Genomic DNA, 23,029 nt, shown 5'->3' with positions numbered 1-23,029 from the left:
GTACCGTGCCCAGCAGCGCCGGCGCTGTTCCCTCCCATCCGACATTGTGTGGCGTGTCTTGGCGCTGGGATGCTCCGAGTGATAGTCTCCAGTGTGCCTGCATTCACATTGGCTTTTCGTGGTGCATCACCCAGCTGCCTTTTGGTTGTTTTGTAAACGCTACCCCGCGGGAAACGGTGTGGAGCTTAACTGCAGAGAGAGGTGCAGGCGGCGGCATTCTCCTCCATACCTCTGCTTGAGTGTGCACTGGCTTGTGGAAGCCTGGACGTTGATCAGCCGCATAAAGGTTCCTGCCAGCCTCATATGATGGCAGTCTATTGCAAAGAGAGAGCATTGCTCGCTGCCTAGCGGCGCCCGCCCGCCCGCCCGCTGGGCGAGATCTCAGCAGCGCGCTGCATGGCCATGTTCCCGCCGGTGATTATCACAGGCTCGTCTTCCCCGCAAAAGTTTGCATCGATCTACGTTGAAGCAGGGCCACGAAGCAGACTCTTTGGACCGTCGCATGGTCGCCTGCATCGCCGGCGCGAGGCGCAGCCTGCTATTCAGCGCCAGGATCGTGCGGACGAGTGCCTCCGCATCGGCAGTGATGGGAGGGGAAGTGGCAACCGCGCTGCAGGAGGTGGGGAATCCGCGAGCTGCACGTTTCCCAGCTGCGCCCCAGGATCATCTCCGATTGGCTCCCGTTCTGCCGCGCGCCCCGCAGGTGACCGCGCGCATGGCGGCGGCGGCGGCGCGTGCGGGCCGTGCCGGCCGCCCTCCCCGCCTGGTGGCCGTCAGCAAGACCAAGCCTGCGGAGGCTGTGCGGGAGGCGTATGAGGCAGGTCACCGCGTGTTTGGGGAGAACTATGTTCAGGAGTTGGCGGACAAGGCGCCCTTGCTGCCACAGGACTGCGCCTGGCACTTCATCGGCCACCTCCAGGTGTGGCTGCCGCCACCGCCGCCGCAGTGTGTGGCGTGTGGTGTGCTGGCTTGCAGCCTGGTGCGGCGCATAGTGCGGCATGAGAGGTTGCCGCACCGAGAGTCGCCAACTGCTCATCAGTTGGCTGGTCGATTTGCTGCGCCGTGTTGCCTGCTGTGTCGCCGCTCTGCTCTGGCTGCCTCTCTGGCTGCCCCATGCCGTGGCCGCCGCGGCCCCGCTCCTGCCCTGCTGCCTGCAGTCCAACAAGGTGAAGGCCCTGCTTGAGGCGGTGCCCAACCTGGCCTTGCTGGAGACAGTGGACAGCGCCAAGCTGGCCAGCAAGCTGGACAGCACGGGTATGCAGACACGCGGGTGACGGGATGGGCCAGCAGCACAGCGTTAGGAGCTGCTGTTGATGTGCATCCTCACCCACCGTCTCTTGCCCAACCTCTGGCCCTCCTGCCGGCCTCTGCCTTGCCCCTGCAGTGGCGTCTCTGGGGCGGCCGCCGCTGGCGGTCTTTGTGCAGGTCAACACGAGCGGGGAGGAAAGCAAGTATGGGGTGGAGCCGCAGGACTGCCTGGCGCTGGCCCGCCACATCCACGAGCAGTGCCCGCACCTGCGGCTGGCGGGGCTGATGACGATAGGCATGCCAGGTGTGGGTGCGCTGCTGCTGGTGTGCCTTGCGTGGGTGTGTTAGTGGATTTGTGTGTGTGCGTTTGGGGGGGAGGGTCCATGTGTGTCGCCTGCTTGTGTTGCATCAGCATGCCGTCGCTGCTCGTCCCCATGCCGCCGCCACGCCCCCGCAGACTACACCTCGCGGCCCGAGAACTTCCGGTGCCTGGCAGACTGCCGGCGGGCGGTGTGTGCCGCGCTGGGGCTGCAGGAAGGCGACCTGGAGCTCAGGTGGGGGGCCTTGGGGGCTTTGCATCATACCCCTTGGCTGCAGCAACCAGCGCCAGCCACAGATCACACTTGCATTGGTGCCTACAGCCCTGCTCCGCTTCTTTTCCCAACGCACCCCCATCAACCACCCCCATCCCCACCACCACCAGCACCTGCGTTGCGTTCCTCCCACCCGCCCTGCCTCCCCCCGCGGCTGCGTCGTGCTGCGCAGCATGGGCATGAGCGGCGACTTTGAGGCGGCGATTGAGATGGGCAGCACAAACGTGCGGGTGGGCAGCACCATCTTTGGCGCGCGGCAGTACCCTGCCAAGGCCTGAGCCCAGGCGCCAGCACTGCTCTCTCTTGTCTACTACAGGCATGCGGCTGGTTTGTACTTGTTGACCCGATTTCATTCCCGCTTCAGACCCTTTCATGTACTCGGCGCCACTGCTGGCGTTTTCTCAAAGCAGATGTGGCTCGCAAATCAAATAAAATACGTGTAAGACCAGTCCCAGCTCTTGATCACAAGCAAGCGAATCGTCAGTCAGCCACCACCCGAGGGTCGCTGGGATGCCATCTGGTCAGCGCCGCACGGCCACCTGCTGGCCAGCCCCTGGCTCAGACCCAGGTGAAAGCGAGGTCGGTGCATACACGAGGCGCCGTGCCTGGCTGCTGCCCCGGGCACAGGCCGTCCATCCGCCCATACTTGTCGCGGGCGATGAAGGTGATGTAATACTGCGGGGCAGGGCGGGATGCGGGCGGGCACCCTCACCGCAGCGCACGCCTGATCCGCCAGCGAGGCGAGCCGGTAGCGGCTGTGCACGGCCAGCTGGCTGGCGGAGCGGCTGCACACGGCGGCAGCGGCTGGGTGAGATGCCCCACCTGCGCCTGCGGCTGCATGGCGCCTCCGGGCGCCCAGGGGCAGGCGGCGACGGCGCCGGTGGTGGCGTTGGCCCCCGCATCGAACACAGGCACCCTCCCCGTGGCGATCAGCACTGGCGCCTGCGGGTTGCCGCTGGCGTCGATGGGCATGGGGCGGAAGACTGCAGGGTGCGGGGTGGGCGCCAGGGGAAGGCTGGTGGCGCTGGGTGGCGTGTTGTCAGCAGAGCGAGCTCAGCTGTAGGCTAAAGCTAGCTAGCAGAGCGCCTGGATGAGCATATCTCGATCGGCAAGCCACACATGCTGCCTGGCACAGGTGCCCCCCTCTCACTGCCAAGCACCCCCATCAGCCGCCGACCACGCTGATGCACTGCCCCGTCCCACCGCACCCCACCTGCATAGATGAGCAGCGCCGGCTTGTCCAGGGCAAACTGCATGCCGAAGCTGCCGCCGGTGCGCATGGCGGGAGGGAAGGCGGGGCCCCAGGCAAACGCCGGCGCCGCGCCGCCCTCCAGGCTCAGCTGCGTCTTGGCGGGGCGGCCCACCGCGGCGGCGCCCGCCGGCGGCAGCCACTCCAGCGGGCCGGCGCCGCCGCCGCCGCTGGCGTTGAGGGGCCAGGGCTGGATGGCGCCGGCCTGCAGCACCTGAGAATCCGGACGCAGCTGGGCCTGGGCGCAGGCCAGGCGCGGCGCGGCGGGGCAGCCGGCGCCCGGGTCGGCGCCTGGCTGGGCGGCCGCCGCGGCCGCCGTGGCCGCCGCCTGCGCCAGGTGGCCACACTGCGGGGCCAGGCCCGTGTGGGTGGGCAGCGCGCTGCCGGCCACCAGGTAAATCTGCAGGCGGGAAGTGCGCTTCTGGCATGCACGTGGGTGGCAGGGCCTGCTGCTGGTACTGCACCACAAAGTGCCTGCCCAGCCGGCTGTGTAGCTTCGCACACGCAGCAGCGCAGGGCTTCCCGCCAGCTGGGCTTCAAGCCCAGAAGTGTGTTTCCTGTCCGCCCCCGCTCATAGAAGTAATTCCTGTCTCCCCCCCCGCTTGCAGGAGGCACTCACGTTGTAGGTGTCGGTGGCCTGGCCCAGCCCGCCCTGGAAGCACTTGAGCTGGGCCTCGCTCGCGTTGCGCAGCGACTGGAAGGGCAGCGGCGACAGTTCGCCGCCCACCGAGTGCACCGCGCTCAGCGTCTGCACACGGCGGCGGCGGCAGGCGGGAACACGCGGGAAGGTCACCGCGGCGCAGTGTCAGCGGCACGGCTCAGCCTGAGCTCAGGCGGCAGCGAGGGGCGCATCAGGCGGCAGCACACGCGGCGCTGCTGCATGCCCCTGCCAGGCGGTGCCTAGCTGCGCGGCTCAGGCTCCACCTCCCGCGCGGTACCTGTCCAGGTACCGCGTAGCTTCCCGCGGTGACCAGGGCGCAGTAGGACGCGTCGTCGCACTTGCACACGGAGGGCGGCAGCGGGTTGCCCGCCACGATGTCGGCCACGGTTGGCTCGCCCCGGATGCAGGTGTAGTTGCTGCAGAGTGTGGACAGGAAGAAGGGAGGAAGGAAGAAGGGAGGAGGGAGTGAAGTCGGCGCAGCGCAATAGTGCAGCACACTGCCCCTCCTTCGGCCAGACCCCTTCCAGCACAGCAGCCGGCAGCACCAGCAGGCAGGCATGCTGCGGGACTGGACTGACAGCTGGTGTACCGCCCGGTGGTACTGCTGGCACGTCATCCTCACCGGTATAGCGCATAGTACACCTGTCCCGCCCGGTCCAGGTCGGTAGACAGTTGCACAGAGAAGGTGCCCCGCTGCTCGTCCACGCTGGCGTTCAGGCCCTTGAGGCGGGTGAAGGTGGGGGGCGCGGTGCTGGGTGTGAGGATGCCGCTGCAAGGCAAGCAAGAGAAGTGGGAGGCAGCATGCTGAGAGCTGGCGCCAAGTGGTCCCTGAGAGTAGAGCCAGTCCTCTGCACTGCAAAGAAACAGACTGATGCAAGCTTAAGCTGGCAATGAGGCAGCCCGTTGCCCACCTGAGCGCCGCCACGGCGCCGCCGTGCAGCGGAGCGCCGCCATCTTCCGTCACTGTCAGGTACGCGGTGTAGTTGGCCCCGCTCTGCAGCCCCGTCACAGGAGCCCACAGCTTGCGGGGGTCTGCCGCCACCCCTGGCACCTCCCAGGGCAGCGAGCCCCAGTGCGTCAGGTTGCCGGCGGCGGCCGCGGCGGCGCCGCCGGCGCCCGTGCCGCGCAGCACCTCGTCTGCTGTCGGCGGGGTGGCGGCTGCCGCCGCGGGCAGCACCACAACAAAGACCGAGGCGCCTGGCTTGGTGAGCATGGCAGCTAAGGAGAAGCTGGTGGAGGTGATGTTGGCGGCCACCGGGAAGCCGCAGGCCAGGCGGGGCGCCGACAGGTCCACGGTGTGCACCGCAAACACGGCCGGCGGCTGCAGGCGGTTGGGCTGCGGTACCGCAGTATCCTCTGTGGAAAGCAGCAGGTAGTGCAGCGTGTCGTTCTGCAGGCCGCTGAACGGCGGCAGCGCCACCGCGCGCCCCGCTTCCGGCACCTCTGTGCAGCCCGAGGCCAGCACATCAAAGCTGCCGGCCAGGCCGTCCACCCCTGCAAAGGCTGCGCCCGCCTCTAGCAAGCACGTTCGGTTCATGGGGTAGCAAGTGGGCGCCACCAGCGTACCAGGCGGTACCGGCGAGTCCCCTGCCAGCAGGGCACGCAGCTGCGGAGAAGCCGGCGTAAAAACGCGTGCTGCCCCGCCTGCTGCACCCAGCAGCCGGCGACGGCTGTCGACGCCAGGGAGCAGGCTGCCCATCTGGGCCCAGCTGCCTGCGGCGATGCCGTCTGCCTCCGCTGCCACAGTGACCCCTGGCTTGGCTGCAAGGAGCGAGAAGTACACGCCGCCCGCAGCATCCATGCTGACTGCCATGCCAAAGCCGCTGTCAGAGATGTTGGAGGGGGCGGTGGGCGGCAGCAGGGCGGGCGCTGACGTGGCGGCGGCGGTGGTGACGGCGGCGACTGCTGGCGCGGGATCCACCGCGCCATAGTTGTTCACGGCCACCAGGAACACCAGGTACTCGGTGCCGCCCTGCAGCCCATGCAGAGTCTCCCTGCACAGCGCCGCCACGCACGGCGGATCCACCCGCAGGCTGGTCCACTGACCGGCGGCCGCTACCGCGGTGCTGCCATTTGCTACCAGGCCGCCCAGGAAGGAGGCAGGGTTGGCGGCTACGACGGCGGCGCTGGGGGGCGTGAGGGCGCCATACGCCAGCTGGCGCGCGCCGTACGGCGCAAAGAGCCGGGCGTGGGCGACGGCATAGTAGAGCGTGCCTGCAGGAGACGGGCGGGCACCCCCCAAAAGCATGAAACACATAGGGGCGGCAACACGGATTTCCTGGTGCAAAAGCATGCTGAGTCAAGCAGGAAGCCATGTGCGCTCCACGCCAGCACCAGGCACCTGGCGCATTGAGCTTGAAATGGAGGTCAAAGGAGGTGGCGGTGGCGTTGTCGGCATATGGTGGCTCCAGCCCATTCACGTTCACAGCCGCCTCCCCAGTCACCGCATTCACCACCTGCACGGCGCTCAAGCCCCTGCCGCTGGCGCCGACCGCCGTCAGCAGCAGCGTGTAGCCTGTGCCGTCATGCAGCTGAGGGCAGCGTGCGCAGCGGGCCGATGCCCCGCCGCCGCCCGTGCAGGCGGCGTCGGCGGCTGGCGCAGCCGACAGCACAGATACGGTGCTGCTGCCCCCGCTGCCAGTGGCGGCGTCTGCGCTGGACCAGCTGCAGGCCACCGCTAGCTGCTGCAGGCCGCTGAGCTGCGCGCTGCTGCTGCTGCTGCTGCTGCTGCTGCTGCTGCTGCTGCTGCTGCCAAAGCCAGCGCCTGCCGCGCCGGCAGACGGAGCAGAGGCGGCCACCACAGCCGCCGCCTGCACCTCCTCGCCCTGAATCAGCTCCAACAGGGTGCGCCCCAGCCCCGGCACCTGCGTGTTCAGGTCTGCCTGCCTGAACGCCATATAGCTGACCACCGCCGGCCTGTCCACCTGTACAGACACGTCGATCCACGTGGCGCCAGTGGCCGCCAGAGAGGGCGCTGCCAGGAAGCGCGGCGCGGCACGGCGGCGCTGCGCCGCGGGGATCAGCGTCGCGCACAGCACGATGAGCAGGAAGAGGAGCAGGGCGGCTGCGGCGAGCCCCACCCGCCGCGGGCGGCGCTGCGCCGCCTCCGCCACCGACTGCCAGAAGCCGCAGCCGCTGTACGCCGCGTACGACTGCGCGGGCAGCTGCACAAAGTAGGCGTCGCTTGCGGTGGCGGCAGGCTGGTAGGCTGCCGCCAGCTGGCGCTTGTTGTGCAGCACCTGGCCGTACTCGTCCCGCTGCATTCCTGCCGGCTCCCCTTCGCTGGTGTAGGTGGGGAAGCTGGCCAGCGGGGCGGTACCGCCGCTCTCCTCCAGCGCCGCCACCCGCCGCGCCTGCCGCGCCAGCTCCGCCCCCTGCTCCTCCAGCCGCGCCTGCCGGGCCTCCAGCAGCCCCTGAAGCTCCGCCACCTCGCCGTCCCGCTCCCGCAGCAGCTGGCGCAGCGCCGACAGGCGGCGGGCCCACTCCTCGCTGCAGGCCAGGGGAGCGGGGAGTCCAGGCATGATGTTTCATGGTGGTCACCGGCTCGTTGCGACTGTCAGGTTGGCGGCTGGCAGCCGAAGAGCAACACCCCCCTGGCAGGCGTGGAAAAGCTCAGAAAGAGGCACCTGTCTTGTCCCTGCCCAAGGTGCGCCTCCCGGCTGGTACCAGCCTGATCTCCCTGTTGGCACAGGCCCCTCAGGTAGTCGAATAGGTTGTTGGTCTCCCAATTGATCATGCCCTGCAGCTCCTGCTGCCCGACTGCCAGGCTGGCAGGGCCGCCGCCGCCCTCGCTGTCGCCACCTGGCGCGCAGCCGCCAGAGCCCCGGCTTTCCGGGCCTTCTTCCTCTTCCCTGTCCTGGCTGCCGCCGGCGTGGTCGTGCAGCACCACGGTGACTGAGCTGCGCAGCGGCGCTGCACCCTCGCTGCCGCTGTCTCGAGAGGATGCGCTGGTGCTCCGGCGCGGGGAGCGCCGCTGGCGAGCCGGTTGATGCCGCGGCGAGGAGGATGCTGCTGCCTCGGAAGTGGGGGCGGACCCCCGCTGGTACCAGGCGCTGATGCTGCCCTGCCGCCGCTCCACGTGCAGCTCCCCATCGCTCAGCGAGTCGTCAGAGCTGTAGACGACGCGGTAGTTGGTGGCGCCGCCGCCTGGCGAGTGGTGCGGCGCTCTGCTTGTCCCCGGTTGCTGCGCTTCGCTGCCTGCGCCTCTGGCCCGCTGTCCCTGCTGCCCTGAGCGGGTGCTGCCGAGCATGGCGTCAATTGCACGCTCGTCGAAACCGCCCGGCACAAAGTCAACGCTGGCAACCCAAGGCTGCCGCGGAACTGCAGCGAGCTGCCAATTGGTTGCTGGTGGTCTAAAGGGCCGTCCAAGAGCCTGCAGGTGCAGTGCCAAAGGTGCCCTCGTCAGGCCAGCTCAGCGCCGGCCCTTCCCCAAAGCGAAACGCCGCCCCAGACTGCCGATCTCCTCCGTGCGGCGTTGCAATTTATAATCAGCATTGGCAGGAGTGCTGCGGCTAGCCTGCACTTCCAAGCGCTGCCTTCCTCGCGCTTCCCGCGAGTTGCAGCGTGCTTCCGCATCCCCCGCTTCACCCCAAGTCGGTCCATATCTAGGTGGGTGCCTGGTGCCGCCTAAGACTCGCGACAGCGTGATTTGGCTCCTCGCCAGTGCTGCACAAACCCCTGCTGCTGCTGGTTCCGCTTTGGTTGCTGCCAGAGTTGAAGAGCTGCATGCGCCACGACACGCACTCCCGCTCACGCCGCCCCAGGCGTGCAGCCTGCGCGACCGCTTGCACCGCCTCCACCACCGGCACCCTGCCGCCGCAGGCTCAGGACTCCTGCGCACCCTCGTCCAGGTCATGGGCCGGTCCCCCGTGGAGCTGCGTATGGGAAGCACCGGGGCAGGCCTCTTTGTGGGCTGCGGCGTGGGCGTGGGCATCGTAACACCCGTCGCCCTGCACTCAATCCCGGTTCTCGGCCAGCTGTCAGCCAGCCTGTCAGCCAGCCTGGGCAGCCTGAACGCCGCGACCGGCGGCTTTGCCGGCGCAGCCAGGGGCCGGCTGCGAGGCCTGGGGGTGCGGCACCTGGATGCCGGCTTTGGCTGCGGCATGATGCTGGGGTATGGCTGGGGCGCGGGCATCATGCTGAGCCCCACAGCACAGCAGAGCATCGGGCAGGGGCTGCAGGCAGCGGGGCGCGCGCTGCTGGCCAAGCTGCCGCAGCCGCTGCAGGCGGCGCTACAGCAGCGGCAGCACGGGCTAGCAGCGCCAGCGGTAGCTGGGCTGGGCGCGGCTGGTGGCCTCGGCAGCTGGCAGGACCCCATGCTTGCCCAGCACCAGCTTGGCATCCAGTATGCAGGCGAGTGCCCGGCTTAGCTGCACCAGGGTGGCCTGCAGAAAATATGTTGCCACTGGCTGCTGCTATTGCAGGTGTGTGCTGCAAAGCACCCTTGGCCGGCACTTTCTGACGCGCTTGACGTGCCGACCCCCCCACTCCAGGTGGCCTGGGCAGCGGTAGCTGCAGCGGTGACGGCGGCGGTGGCAGCAGCGCGCTTGGCAGCCCTGCAGCGGAGCAGGGGCCTGGCGCCCGCGCCAGGCAGGAAGATGAGCGGCCTGCGGCATACGCGGAGCAGCTGGCGGAGCTGACCAAGCTCGTGCTGAGGCAGCAGAATCAGCTGGGGGACCTGGGGCTTCAGGTGCAGGCGCTGCAGGCGTCGGTGTGCAGGGTTGACCCCTCTGCGCCCGGGTGTAAGAGCTGACACCTGGCACCGTAATTTGAGGGAGGGGGCACACGCCGGTGGCTGGCGCCGGGCTTGCCGTGGCAGGGTCCCAGGCTGGTGAGCAGCTGCTGGCCTGCCTTGTAGCAGCCCCTCCGCCTGCGGCGCTCGTCCCTCGTGCTGCCGCCGTAGTGCACCCGCGCGCCCCACCCCGCCCAGAGTGCTCCAGCCTCATGATCGGGCAGGGCATCCTGGCCCTTTCTTTCTGCAGACACCCCCTGAATGCGAGAACCTTCCACCTGGCACCCCCATGGAACTGGTGCTCAAGGTGGCGGAGCACCTCCTGCACCCTTGCAGCACGGCGTGGATGCTGTTGGATCCTAAGACCTCGTCGTTTTGCAAGGCCCTGAGTTTCACCACTATCACATCGTCATTGGTTGCAGGCCTTAGCATGTTCCAATTCCTTGGCTTCTCGGCAATGGGGCCTGCAGCCGCAGCGGGGGTGGTAGCTCACCTCCTGTCGCGCCCGCTTTCATTGCATCCAACATTGCCTCTGGCGAGCCTCTCCTCTGTAGATCACGCCCTAGCCTTTCTCCAGCGGCAGTGAAGCAGCGCTGAGCTGTGAAGGTATGGCTTGTGATATGGCCATGGTTGGGCCCCGGCGCCCCATCCACCTGGGAGCGCAGGGTTCCCTCCCAGCGCTGGGTTGTGTGACCCTGAACTCATTCGACAGCGTGCCGAAACTGCGTGTGGCAGGGGTTGGAGCCCCGGTCGGCGGGGCGCGTGCCCAGCGCCACCGAATTCGGCCGTGCAAGGCGCCGCTGTGGCTCCTAGTGGACCCCTGCCCACTCCTCGCTGCGGGCCAGGATGCATCCGGCGGGCGGGCTGCCGCTGGCGGCCCGCTAGCACTTCTCGCCCACTCCCTCCACACGGGTGTCCTTCTCGTCCTCCCTGTGTGTGGATCCCCCCTGACCCATGGCAGCACCATCCATGCGCCCCCACCGCTGCAGGACCTCTCCATGGCCCTGCTGTCCAGTCGCTCGGCGGGGCGGATGCCCCTGCCGCTGGCGGCGCTGGTGCTGGCGGCGCTCTTCCCGCGGGCTCAAGCCATCACCGCAGCGGACGTGCTCGCGTTCCGTGCCACCGACGGCTGCATTTCTGTGGAGCACACAATCAGTTTCAAAGTACCTGACTTTGTCTTCCCCAACATCCCGGAAATCGTGAGAATGGCAGATGTGCATCTTCCGGCAGTGGTAGCATCAGCAGGGGCCCCCGCCCCCGGCGCTGGCACCTGCCCGATGCGCAGCGCCCTGCCGCTGCCTCCTGCCAACTTGCTCGGTTCCGCCGTGTGTGCGCCCATACCCTCCCTTCAGAAGGACGCCGCCGTGGCGGCATGCCGAAGTTACGGCGAATTCTGGCAGCTTGCTGGCTTCAACAACAAGCCTTACAACTTGGACGTCAGAAACACACGTGTTGACTACCAGGTCACGTGCTACCGCTGCGGCCTGGAAGACTGCGCGATGCTGTGGTTCGACAACGAAGCGCAGTGCGCAGGCACCTGCCCTTCCGGCTGGACGCCAGTCACTGTGCCCATGCGCTCGGGCCCCATGATTCCCCAAGGTCAGGGCAACCCAGTGTTGAACGACCCACACTTTGGCAGCCCCTGCTCCGGCGGCCCCGGCAAAGTGCTGTGCTCGCTGTGCGGGCGCATCGAGTGTGCCGACTGCCGCTACGCCTGGTGAGCAAGCATGCAACACAGTGCAGCAGCTGCGCCGGCGAGCAGGCGGCGGCAGCACCTGCTTCCGGCTGCACAGGCCCCATTTGTTTGCCTACACAGCGGCAGCCAATGCCTGTGCGTCATCCACCGCGCTTTGTGGCTGTGGCGCTCGCAGGCGTGGTGCGCCCGGGCCCAGCGGGGTCTGTGCGGACTCCGAGTGCCGCCCAGAAGAGAGGCTGGTGGGCACTGATCTGTACGCAGGAGGCGAGCCGTGCCTCACTGGAAAAAAATCCCTGTGCGAGAAGTGCGCCCTGCCCATCGCGTCCTCGCAAGGAGCCAGCGCAACCGCTGGTGAGGGGTCGCCGCCACCTGGCTTGCTTGCTTGCATGCCTGTACATCACATGTGTGCCTGCTCGCCGGCAGGTGGGGCAGCAACCGACCACCTGCTTAAGACTCACTGCAGCCTCTGCTGCCTTCACACTCCCCGTGCCTCACACCCTCCCTGCAGCGCGCCGCCCCACCTGCTTCAAGCGCAAGTGCACCAAGCCCAAGCGCAAAGCACGCTTCACCGACAGGCCGGCCTACAGGGTGGCAGGCGTCACCACCTATGCCGGCTGCTGCAAGCGGTGCCGCATCGCCACCGGCTGCGTGCGGTTCCAAATCAGCGCCAAGGGCTGCGCCATCTACCGCACCGAGCCTCGGCGCAAGGCGGTCAGGGCCGCCGGCTACGTGGTCGGCTACAGTGAGTGATGTCGGGCGAATGTGCCCCGCGGTCAGGGTGCCGGTCACCCAGTGTTGATGATGAGGGGGGCAGCAGTCGGCATGACTGCGTTGGGTGAGCATGCGCCTGGCGGGGTGCTCATAGGGCTACCCAAGTCACTGTGCCCCTGTCCTGTCCTCTCTCCCCGCCCGCTTGCGCCCTCCAGATCGCAAGGCCTAGGCCTGAAGTGGTTGTTGTGGAAGGGCACTGTGATTAGTGCGCAGACTGCCACCAAGACATGCGCTAAATGCGAGGTTTCATTTTGGTTGCATGCTGTTTTGTTACAGAATCCCTGACTACCGCCCTCCTGTCGTCACCAATCGCAACAAAGAACTATTCAAAGGAAGCTGGCAGAGTCGATGAGGAGGCAGTGACACATAAATGTGATCTGTCACCATTATGGCATGACGTTGTTGTACTTAAATCATTATTGAAAGAATTGAACGGGTCTGTCTAGTAGTAGAACACTGCAGCTAGCGTTGTGGCTGCGGCTGCCGCCACTCCTTCTGCTCTTGCTAGGCAGGCTGCACTGGGCCCCAATGGGCGGGGCTGGCTGCCCTGCTGCCAAAGTGTTCTCTGACGCGAGCCACGGCCTCGGCCGCCGCTGCCAGCTTGGCTGCCGCCGCCGCTGCCAGGTGGCCAGCCGCGGCGTCAGCAGCAGGCACTCCACCCCGCAGCGCAGCCGGTGCGCCCGGCCGGTGCACCCCAGCACTGCGCCTACTGGCTCTGACGCCTGCTGCAGCCGAGCTCACGGCAGTGATGCTGCTGCCTGGTGACAGGCGCCCCTGATGCAGCTGCTGCCGCTCCTCCTCCTCCTCCTCCTCCTCGCTGGAGACCAAGTCAATGACGCTGTCGGATGAGGAGACCCGCTGCTGCGGCGCCTGCTCCACAGGCTCAGCTTTCACATGGGCCGCGGCGAGCGGAACCAGCGGCTGCGGCTCCTCCCGCTCCGCCTGCTGCTGCCGGCCCTGGCATGGGGCGGGCTGGCGCCGCTGCTCCGCGTGCAGCGGCTGTGGCTCTGGCTGCTGCTTTGGCTGCTGCTGCTCTCCCCCCTTTTCCTCCCTTTCCTTCCCATCTGCCTCCTGCTGCTGCTCCGGTGGCTGCTGCTCCTGAGGAAGCAGGGTGGGAGTGCCGCCCTCCTCGCTGCCCTGCTGGCTATCTCCCTCCTCCTCGCTGTCCGCGCGCTCCTCTTGCCGCTCCTCGCTGCTTCCCACCTCCAGCAGCTGCCCCTTGCTGCCCTGCTCCTCCTCCTCGCTGTCGGAGAGCAGGTCAATAACCACTTGGACAGATTGCTGCTGCTGCCCCTGCTGCTGGCCGCCACCTGGCAGCCCCTGCCGCCGCCGCAGGTGACGCAGCTCGCGCTCCTGCCGTTGCGTCTTTGCGGCAGCCTCTTCTGCCCTCTCCTTGCGCTCTACCGCAGCGACAGCAGCAGCATTGGCGGGCTGGTGCCGCTTGCGTCGCTTTCCAGCTGTCCCCTGCTCAATGGTGCGGTTGCGCCCTGCTGCCGCAGCCAGGCGGGCACCTGCCGCCTGCTGCTGCGCATCCTGCCTCGATCCCGGGCCTGGACTTGCCCCTGCTGCCGCATCGGCCTCGTCCTCCTGCTGCTGCGCCTGCTGCGCCTGCTGAGCCTGCTGCACCCGCTGCGGCGCAGCGCGCTCCGGGTTCGGCACCCCGCCTACAAATCCCTTGAGCAGGGGCAGCTGGTAGGGTGGATCCTGCCCCGTTAGCGCCTTGAAGCATACAGACGCAATCTCGACAGCCATTGGCACAGGCACCGCATTGCCTGCACCAAGGGGGGAGGCAGTGGCAGTGACGTGCTTTGGTGCTTGCGTGCTGTCCGTCTAGCTTCCTTGCAGGCATGCATACTTAGCCTGGCTGCATAACAGGCGGGCTACCCATGGTGCACTTGCTGTCTGGTCAGGCGGGGCCGAGATACAGCAGTGGTGCAGTACATGAGCTCCAACTCACCGACTTGGAGGTACTGCTTGCTGAGGTAGCTTGCCAGGTGGAAGCTATCGGGGATGCCCTGCAACCGCATTTTTTCTGCAGGGCACGTGGGCACTGCCTAGAATTGCATGGTATGGCCAGCCAGGTTCCACCTCAGCGGCACTGCTTGCTTGCTTGATTGATAGCTAGGACTGGGCGCCGGCGCAAGCAGGAGGCAGGCAAGCAGGCAGGCTCGCACCTTGTACTGACAGCACGCGTTGCTCTTTGGGGTGAATGCAGGGGCAGAGCGCGGCATTGTCCTTGCTGCACACAGTGGGTGCCGCATCCTTCCAAGGGTACGGCTTGCCGGCTGCAAACAGCACAAGCGCACACGGCATCAAGGGGGTCCAGCAGCGATGCTGGCTGGCTGGCGGCGGGCATGGCGGCGGGGGTGATGGCAGCAGCAGCCAGCAGAGCTGGCTGAAGACACTGCCAGTCGGCTGCCCAGCATCCAGCATGCTCACTGGTGCCGGCTCTGCACTCGTGATACGAGAGCTTCGTGCAGCCATCCCGAGCCCAAGCGGCAAAGCAGGACAGTGGCTGGTCGGCTGCATGGGAGCAGATGCGGGGCGCACGCAGCCGGATAAGGGCCGACCCAGGCCGCCCGCAGCAGATGCAGCAACAACGGTGCAGCTGTGGGACGGGCAAGGCAGCGCAGCTGTGAACAGAGCAGGTGAGCCGGCGGCAAACGTCGGCGCGGCACGGCTGCGGAACTGACAGGGGTCGGGATACCGCATGTCGCCCCAGCCCCGCCCGCCGCCCAGGCCGACCAGCGCTGGCAGGTCGCCAATCGCCTCCTCCACCGTCACCGCCGCCGGCAGCGACTCCTGCTTGCACAGGCAAGCATTGTAGAGGAACCCAACTTAGAGTCAACAACCGAGGAGCACGAGGCCAGCATGCGCCGCGCCAGCTGCCAAGACAAGCGGCCTGCTGGCAAGGCGGGGCAAGGCAAAGCACACAGGCTGGATGGACTGCATGCGGCAGCGTCGTGCCTGCGCAATGACGAGCAGGGACTTCCAGCCGCCCTCGTCCTTGTCCCCCAGCGAGTCCAACATGCGGTCGTCGTATCCAGGCAAGCGGGCGTAGCACACTGCAGTGACACAGGGAGCAGCGCAGGGCTAGGCTCGTGGCAGTGACAACGCACCACCTCAAACAGCAGCCAAGTGGCACAGTAGGTGGTACAGTCACAATGAGCCGAGTCAGCTGAGCGCAGAGCACATACGCACGCACAAACACACACACAACAGGTGGCACCTTTGTCGGCATGTGTGAAGTAGCGGGGCACTGGCGGCTGCGGCAGCTCGTAGCCCGACTGTGCAGCCAGCATCCAGCAGCGCTGCAGGCGGGCAGGGAGGCAACGAGGCCACGCCTTCAGCACAAGGTAGCAGACAGAAGCAACAGAGTGCTGCGCGAACATGCAGCAAGGAGATTGCGTGCACAGTGCAAGTCGCAACACATCCAGGCGCCCTGGCTGGGCTGCAGCCAGCCGCCACGCACCAGGCGGTGGTTGGCTGCTCCAAAGTTGGTTGCCAGCAGCAAGCGCCAGTCCACCTGCGAAGCAGCAGCAGCAGCCACAACGGCAGCTGTCACACACGCGGCCACCAGAGCTCACACACCAATGTGCCAGCAGCTGCAGCCCCGATGCACACACGTCCAGCACCTCGCACCCAGCAGGCATCTGGCATGCGGTTGATCAAACGCACAGATCCAGAGTGGTTTCGCACCCAACTTGCATCTCCTGCATTCCTGTCGAACCCACCTGGTAGCCCATCCGAAGGAGGCCTGCACAAACCCGCAGCCACGGCCTGACCGTCACCTTGTCGGTGCCTGGGCCCGCCACGCGGAAAACGGCTCGGAAGTACTGCAGCGGAATCCAGCGGGCGGGCAGGCAGAAGAAGCCAGGCAGTCACGCAGACGGTTGGCACTATGGTGTGGGCAGCAGGCACGCGGCTTGCCAAGCTTGAGGCTGCCCCCCCCCACCCCCCCCCACCCCCCCAAAGCTCCCAGCCAGGGCCTCAGCGCTGCGCAAGGCGCCATGGCCATGAGTTGCGGGTGAGGTCTCCCCGCAGGCGCCCAGCTGCAACCTCCTGCTGGCTTCCAGCGACTCGCCTGGGGAACCTCTTCCATTGAGAGGGTCTTGGGCCCCAAGAAGCGTATCAGCTCCAGCACCTGCGGTTGCGGAGAATGCATCAGCCTTCGGTCAATGAGCAAGAAGCCGGCAGTCCTGGGGCGCGCCCACGGCACAGCAACCAGGCCTCCCTAGCTGTTGGGAATGCACCAGCCTAGACCAATTGAGAGCTCTTGCCATGGCCCAAGCCATGCTCCGAAGCGCGGGCCCCGCCAGCTGCAAGCCTGGCCTGGCCTGGGGCCGCATGTCCTGTTGCCTGCCTTACCTGGTCAGCAATGGCCAGGACCTTCAATTTCACGTCCTCCAGGGTGGGTTTCTTGTTGATCGAGCTAAGATCCTGGCAGGGCGGCGAGAAGTGGAGGTGCGCCACTTGGCCGGGCCCTGCAGCATACCAGCCATGCGCCAGGGAAGTGCATGAGGAAGGGGAGTTTCCCGCATGACCCATGCGCAAGACCACACCGCTACTACAGCAAACCCAACACTGCACAGCATCCTGGCAGCAAACAAGCTCTGCTGTGCATGCCTACTTGGGTAGCCCGGCTTGCCCGCCTTGGTGTCTGCCAGCGCCTGCAAGGACAGCTCCGCGGCAGGGCGCACGGTGGTCAGCGCCTGGTGGTGCACCCGTCGCTGGCAGCGACGCGCAGCGCACACGTCATGCTCAATGCCAGCAAGGGCATGCCAAACTGCACATGCGGCCGGCGCACCTCTGCCAGTGGCTGCGGCCTGAAGGCCACCGAGCCAGGCTGCTCCCTATAGCAGTCTTCATACAAGTTGCGGGAGTAGGCTGTGAATGCATCCTTGTCTTGCTCAACGCCAAACACCCACTGCAACCCACAGGCGCGCACGGCTTGTGGGTGCGAATCAGCGGCATGCCGCCTTCCAGGGCGGGCGGTGCGGCATGCCAAGTGCAGCGCGAGGCCCAGCATGCTCAGGCAGCCACACCCCAGCTCAGCCTGGGCTAGCGCTGCGCGTGGCATGCTGCAGCAGCTTGCGGCATGCAGCAGCAGTAAACCTGGAACCCGGCCTTCTTGAAGCCCAGGGACACGCAGCCCGCGCCGCCAAACACGTCCACCATCCCCAACTCATCGGCTTCAGAGGTAGATGAATGCAGGGCAGCTATTTCAATAGCGTGCTGGCCCAGGCTGCCTGCTAGCGGCACCCACACATCTGCACCACACACATCCACAAAGCTGTGACAGGCTCACGCTGGAGGCGCTTGAACTGGAGTGTGTGCCCTGGCCGTGGCGCAGCCTCAAATCTCAGCGTGCGCAGCGGGCGCTGCTGGTCATACCAAAACGCGTACGGGCCTGGAGAAAGCATTGATCAGGCAGGTTTTGAGCAGTCCAACGAGGGCCGGCCGCAGGCACAGGCCCTGACACAGCCACAGGCGCCACCAGCACCAACACCAGCAGGTGGCAAGCCGCTGCAAACACCACTGTGGCGAGGCAGTCCCCGGGCTCACCCTCCTGCTTTTCATACTCCTCAACGCTGCCATACGCCTCTTCCACATCAGCCCTGTGCATCATCCTGCACAACACGGTGCAATAGTGCGGCAGGCGCCAGGCTGTGCGGCGGGCGGCCTCACAAGCTGTTTAGCAGCGCAGCCCATGCGCCGGCAGCGTGGCGAGGGGCGCACGGTGCAGGGCGCGGCCGCGGCGGCACCGACTGCCACCACCAGCGCAGTGCTCACTTGCAGTGGCCTTGGATGATGTACGCAGGCGTGCCTTCATTGTACATGAAGCGCAGATGGTCCGCTGCATGTGGCAGGCAAGAAGGGCTGCGTCAGCAGAATGCTGTTGCTGTCAGCCCGGTGGCAGCGATGAGCAACGTGGGAACGTGCTGCTGATGCAGCGCCATATGCGCAAAGCCAGCCAGCCAGCCAGCCAGCCATAGCCAGCATAGCCAGCATCTGGGTGCTGCGCCCAGGACGCTGCATGCTGTGCCACATGCCATGCTCCAGGCAGCCGGGGAGGGCGCCGCCTCGGGCACAGAGTGCGGCGCTGCGCGGCTGCACTCACGGTTTGCAAGGTCCACCTTGTGGATGAAGATGCGGTTCTGGCCGCGCAGCGCCTCGTCTGCAAGCAAGGGAGGCGCCGAACCAGCATGGGCAGGGTGGAGGTGCGCGCCAGGAGCCCAGCGACCTGTGCGGGTTTTGCCTCGTTTCTTGTGCCGAAATGGTGCGTCAAGGTATCCCAGCGGGCGCACGTGTGCATGGACCCAGCAGCCGTCCACGGCCAGGCCAGCCACCCACCGTCTGGGATGGGCACCGGATCATCCGGCTTGCCCACAATATCTTCCCAGAAGTCGGCCCAGCGCAGCGCCGTCACCACCAACCCATCCGCCCGCTGCGGCAGCCAGAAGAGGGGGGTGGGGAGAGCAGCGGACTGATGACGGTGCTGGGTGGGGGGCAGACACGCAAGGTGGGGACGGCAAGGTGTGTGTGGGGGCCAGCATGTGGCAGCGACAGGGCCAGCGCGATTGAGGGGGGCCTACTGGCGGCGGCGCGCTCCCCAGGCAGCCCAGCGGCCCACCCACCTGCACAAAGGCCAGGATGACAGCAGGGGCCACTGGCTCGCGCCGATCGTGCTCCCGCTCCCAGGGCAGCACCACACTGTCCCCCACGCTGCACAGCAGGCCGGCGGCGGGTGTATACGAAGGCCGTGGTGGGTGTGGGGTGGCGGGGAACCAGGCGGGAGTGCCGTCATAGGCTGTGGGCAAGTGGCAGGAGAGGGGAGGCGGGGTGGCATGCCCGAGGCACGCTGCTGAACGCCCGGCGGACACGTCGCGGCGGTGCATTGCAGCAGTACATTCCGTCGGTACATCTGGGCAGTACCTGTAGGTGACAAAGCGTGTGGAGTCGTCTGGGCTCTCCAAAAACTTCACAGACCGCCACATGAGCATGCCCCTGTGGCCCACTCGCCGCAGCTGCTCCCGGATGATGCGCCCCTGGCTGCAGCACAGCCCAGGAGCGGAGGCGGGGGCGGGCGGGGCGGCAGACGCGGGCAGGGCATGGGTGGCCGGCAGCAGGGATACCTGCATGCACCCAGCGCCCTCCCCAGCCGGCGCTGCTGCCAGCCCGCTGTGGAAGTGGGCAGCCACGTGGGGGCCTGCAGCAGCAGCTGCTGCCGCACCCGCCCACCTGCTGGTGTCCTCCCCAAACGCTTCCAGCTTCCAGTCCCGTTGATTGACCAGCGGATCAGAGTCGTCACCCTCCTCCTCCTCATCCTCAGCAGAGGCCCCCGCCTGCCCAGCCGCAGCTTGTGACGCGGCGCCGAGGCCGCGCCGCTGGCCGCTGCGCCGCACCGCCGCACGCCGTCCCCTGGACCTTGCTGGTCCCGAGCCGCAGCTGCCGCTGGTGGCGCCGCTCCCGCCGCTGCGTGCGCTGGTTTCCTCACCGGCAGGCCCGTCCCCGCCCTCCACGCATCCAGATGAATGGCCGCTGGCGGCAGCCAGCTGGGCGCCGCCGCTGCCCAGGGACGGCTCATTCGCGTCCCATGGGGGAAGGAACGAGTCATCCTGAAGACCCTCATCTGCGCCGTGCTCCGGGCCGGGCCGCAGCGCCTGCTCCAGGCGCTGCGCTGGCTGCTCCGCCAGTCCCTGCCCCACGCCTGCTGCTGCCGGCTCGCTGGCTGAGAGGGGCGTCGGGACCAGGGCAGGCGCAGGCTCGGATTCGGTGCCCGTGCTGCCCCTGCTGGGGCTGCTGGTTGCGCCACTGCTGAAGCTGGATGCGGTCTCAACGCTGATGGTATCGCTGCTGTGGGTCGCCGCTGCAGCAGGGCCGCCGCGAACACGGCCGTTGGGTGGTGCTGCCGCCGCGGTACCAGCCACCGCTGTGCGCCGGCCAGCGCCGTTGCCGCCTGTCAGGCGGGGCTGCTTGGCGGGTCTGGGCGGCAGCGACACAGTAGCGCTGTCGCTGTGCGGCTGCTCTGCAACGGGCGCCGCTGCTGCCTGGTACGGCCACCTGGGAGCGCTGCCTGCTGACTGGCCTGGAGCCAAGTTGCTGTCGTGCGGCGCTGCTGCCGAGGTAAGGCCGCTTCCTGCTGCCGCCGCTGGGCGCTAGGGCGCTGGTGCCGCTCCTCAGTAACTCTCTATCGCTGACCGGCTGACCCCTGACGTCAGTCACGTTGTATCGGATCAGCTGGCTGGTATAGATAGAGGGCCCTCCTGCCCCACGATGGATCGACCGCTGCGAGCGCCTGCTGGGCCCTGCCGATCCCCCGGGAGTCGACATCCTGCTGTGATGATGTTCAAGGGATGGCAGGAGATGCTTACGGCAAGGGAGATGGCAGGCAGGCGGGGTTAACGCCAGCGCCCTGCAGGCGGCATGGCACCAAGCCCCAACATGCTCCGGTACATATACAAGAGATGTAAAGTGGAGGGGGATCAGTCAGACGCAGCGGGAAGGCCCCGCCAGAGAGAAATGTTTGGTCTATGCTGTCCATGCTGCGCCTGCCCCTTGGCCTAGCGATGTTGCATTGCGCCTTTGGGCCGTTCTATTTACATTGCACGACCCCACATCGCTCCCACGGCACCCAGGCACCATGCAGGCCAGCCTAGCTTCGGTGGCCCAGCTTTTGGAGCAGCGGCGCTTTGGCGAGGTGGCCACAGCATTAGACAACGCAGAGTTGGAGGTGAGGAGGGAGGTTACAAGCGGTGATCGCGGCGCATGGGCCCGATCAGTCGCGCCGCAGGCCCCCCTGTCTCCTGGCGCACAGCCCCGCCCACTGTGCCGCTGCAGGTTCCATCGGCGCTATCCTCGGAGCAATGGCCCCACGCGCTGCACCTGCTGGCGCACATCTATGCCGCCAACCTGTAAGCGCCGCCCACCGCCACTGCCGCCCCGCCGCCGTCGCCGCCTGTTTGCTTCACACCAGCATCGGAACGTGTCACCGGAGCATGTCATGGGGCTTGCTGGGGTGTAAGGGCATGCTTGTGAGCTCGCTGCAGGCTGCACCAGCAGACACCTCTCCTGCCAGCCCCAGTCCCGTGCTGCTTTTCGACCCTCGCTCTCGCTTCCGACGCGTGTCCCGTCGCTCCTGCCCTGCCCTGGCCGCCCGCAGAGAGGATGCCCGGTTCCTGTACAAGCGCACGCCGGACAACATCAAGCAGGGCAGCCCGGAGCTGCAGGCGGCGTTTGGGCTGCTGCAGCGGATGTGGGTCAAAGACTATCAGCATGTGTGGACCGCGCTGCAGGTGGGGCTCGCTGCTGCCCAGCTGCGGCTGGTTCCCCAGGGTAGCCTGCAGCGGGGAGCAGCCAGGTGTCATTTACATGGCGTTTTCATACCCCCAGGCATCCTCTCACACCCTGCCCCGCCATTCGCCCCGCCATTGCCCCGCTCGCTGACCGCCCCTGCCGCGTCTCCCCACGCCCGCAGTTTGGCTGGAGCCCGCAGGCGCAGCCGCTGGTGGCGGCGATAGCGGAGAAGAGGCGGGGGCAGATGGTGGAGCTGGTGGGGCGAGCCTACGCCAACATCAGCCTGGGCAAGCTGGCGGCGCTGCTGGGGTGCGGCGAGGCCGAGGCGGCGCAGGGTGAGCGCGCCGGCGCTGGAGCCAGCGCTGCCGCTGCTGCCGCTGTGTCCTCCTGCCGTGGACGCGTGCTGCAAGTGCTCGCCGTTTCCTGTTTAAATTTGTGAAGGCAACCTGCCGCTCACTCCTTATTCGCGTTCCAACGTTGTCGCTACCTGTCCCCCCATGCCCGTCTTGCAGCGGCGGCGAGCAAGGGCTGGGAGGTTGCGGACGGGGTGGTGGAGGTGAAGCAGGCGGCGCCGACGGTGCGGGCGGGGGAGGCCGTCGCACAGCGCAGCCTGCAGCGACTGACCGAGTATGTGGTTCATCTAGAGACGTAGCTGGAGTAAATAGACCTTGCATGGGCACCAGCATCCTGTGCGGCAGGAGCGGCTCGAGGGGCCTGGCCTATCACCTTGACATTGACCCCTGCACATTCCCAGTGTTTTTGGGAAAAACAGCCCCATCTGTAAACTTGGGCATCGAAGGCATTGAAGGGCAGGTCATCTTTGAGGAGCCGCAGGCCGCAATGGCGCGCCAAGCAGGAGATCCAGCCAGCGGGGCGGTGACAGGGCGCATCTCCCTTCATCTCCCCCGCAGGCGACCCTCTTGCGCTCGGTTTGCATCGACAGGTCCGTGTGCGTCTCCCTGTGCTGCCTGCGCCCCTCCCTGCGGCCCTGGAGCTTTGGCGCGATGCACGCCTCCTTCCTGTGCGCGGTGGCCACCAATGCGCTGGATTTGAACGGACACATCCATGGAGACGGCTGTGGACACCCGGCGGTGGAGCACGGCGACCACCACGACTTCCTGGTGCGCGTTTTGTCTTCCGCGCGCTCCCGCCTGCAGGGCGCCTTGCCCAATGCCGCAGCACCGCTGCTGGGGAGCACCGAGGCCCTGCGCGCTCCCCACGGCAGCCGGGCCCGGCGGCGGCGGCGACCGGAAATCCAGTACCGCCACCTGAACGCAGCTCCTCTCCGCCCCTGCGGTGCCTGCCTGCAGGTGAACGACGAGCTGCACCATGTCAGCGACAGCTGCTGCCCCCACGGCTGCTGCACCGGCCCAATTGTGGTCAGCCACGGCCTCGCCTCCACGCTCAAGCACAGGTGGGCCCGGCGCCTCCTCCCGCAGCAAGCGGCCGTCGCCCCGAGCTCAAACAATGGCCATCTGCCGGCGCAGGCAGGCAGGCCTCGGGCTGCCTTCCGCCCCCTGCACCGCCCCGCCGCCCCTCCGCTGCCCACCACCCCCGCCGCCGCACCTCCCCGCAGGCGCACCTCCCAGGCCACGGCCCAGGAGCGGGCCGGCCTGCTGCTGCACGAGGACGCGTCGGTTGGCGGCGGCAGCCGGGGCGTGCTGGCGGTGGAGGCCGGCGGTGTGGAGACGCCTCTGCTGCAGACCACGCGCGTGTTTGCCGCGGGCATCTGCTGCCCCATGGAGACCCCCCTGATCCACTCCATCCTCGACGCCATGCCCGG

The 23,029-nt window shown here is 67.3% G+C and overlaps 6 protein-coding genes across 6 annotated transcripts in view; 4 read left to right on the top strand and 2 right to left on the bottom strand.

Annotated features, from left to right (window-relative positions):
- Nucleotides 1–715: 715 nt before the first annotated feature.
- Nucleotides 716–2,119, top strand: CHLNCDRAFT_48564 (hypothetical protein; the record flags this gene model as incomplete). Its single annotated transcript, XM_005850973.1, has 5 exons — nt 716–919; nt 1,158–1,254; nt 1,385–1,552; nt 1,706–1,802; nt 2,014–2,119. The coding sequence occupies 5 exons, from the start codon at nt 716–718 to the stop codon at nt 2,117–2,119; spliced, it is 672 nt and encodes a 223-aa protein (XP_005851035.1).
- A 280-nt stretch (nt 2,120–2,399) lies between these two features.
- CHLNCDRAFT_140907 (hypothetical protein) lies at nt 2,400–8,000 on the bottom strand (the record flags this gene model as incomplete). The annotated part of the gene is made up of 9 exons (XM_005850690.1): nt 2,400–2,516; nt 2,664–2,824; nt 3,055–3,490; nt 3,710–3,838; nt 4,029–4,167; nt 4,374–4,520; nt 4,663–5,965; nt 6,093–7,240; nt 7,378–8,000. The coding sequence occupies 9 exons, from the start codon at nt 7,998–8,000 to the stop codon at nt 2,400–2,402; spliced, it is 4,203 nt and encodes a 1,400-aa protein (XP_005850752.1).
- A 604-nt stretch (nt 8,001–8,604) lies between these two features.
- Nucleotides 8,605–12,118, top strand: CHLNCDRAFT_50475 (hypothetical protein; the record flags this gene model as incomplete). The annotated part of the gene is made up of 6 exons (XM_005850972.1): nt 8,605–9,040; nt 9,244–9,440; nt 10,472–11,199; nt 11,354–11,529; nt 11,687–11,920; nt 12,105–12,118. The coding sequence occupies 6 exons, from the start codon at nt 8,605–8,607 to the stop codon at nt 12,116–12,118; spliced, it is 1,785 nt and encodes a 594-aa protein (XP_005851034.1).
- Nucleotides 12,119–12,453: 335 nt separating this feature from the next.
- Nucleotides 12,454–20,283, bottom strand: CHLNCDRAFT_50474 (hypothetical protein; the record flags this gene model as incomplete). Its single annotated transcript, XM_005850689.1, has 20 exons — nt 12,454–13,721; nt 13,907–13,981; nt 14,124–14,234; nt 14,643–14,751; nt 14,884–15,014; nt 15,179–15,260; nt 15,422–15,475; nt 15,684–15,785; nt 16,318–16,433; nt 16,580–16,679; nt 16,757–16,876; nt 17,065–17,219; nt 17,515–17,579; nt 17,743–17,806; nt 18,071–18,127; nt 18,304–18,397; nt 18,588–18,760; nt 18,860–19,002; nt 19,192–19,922; nt 20,035–20,283. The coding sequence occupies 20 exons, from the start codon at nt 20,281–20,283 to the stop codon at nt 12,454–12,456; spliced, it is 3,999 nt and encodes a 1,332-aa protein (XP_005850751.1).
- A 528-nt stretch (nt 20,284–20,811) lies between these two features.
- Nucleotides 20,812–21,892, top strand: CHLNCDRAFT_13184 (hypothetical protein; the record flags this gene model as incomplete). The annotated part of the gene is made up of 4 exons (XM_005850971.1): nt 20,812–20,864; nt 21,113–21,245; nt 21,428–21,581; nt 21,759–21,892. Coding segments are annotated over 4 exons (474 nt in total), but the record flags the coding sequence as incomplete, so codon positions are not given.
- Nucleotides 21,893–22,250: 358 nt separating this feature from the next.
- The window catches only part of CHLNCDRAFT_140903 (hypothetical protein), a gene marked incomplete at both ends in the record, with an annotated part of 8,296 nt that continues 7,517 nt past the window's right edge, over nt 22,251–23,029 (top strand). The window contains 3 exons of the mRNA XM_005850970.1: nt 22,251–22,367; nt 22,557–22,660; nt 22,823–22,958. Of these exons, the coding sequence (XP_005851032.1) occupies nt 22,251–22,367; nt 22,557–22,660; nt 22,823–22,958 (357 nt within the window). The remainder of the gene's footprint in view (nt 22,368–22,556; nt 22,661–22,822; nt 22,959–23,029) is intronic.

The sequence above is a fragment of the Chlorella variabilis genome (assembly GCF_000147415.1).
Source record: "Chlorella variabilis unplaced genomic scaffold CHLNCscaffold_3, whole genome shotgun sequence".
NCBI classification, from domain to species: domain Eukaryota; kingdom Viridiplantae; phylum Chlorophyta; class Trebouxiophyceae; order Chlorellales; family Chlorellaceae; genus Chlorella; species Chlorella variabilis.
The sequence above is the reverse complement of the archived record's forward strand: the minus strand, read 5'-3'. Positions and strand labels throughout refer to the sequence as shown.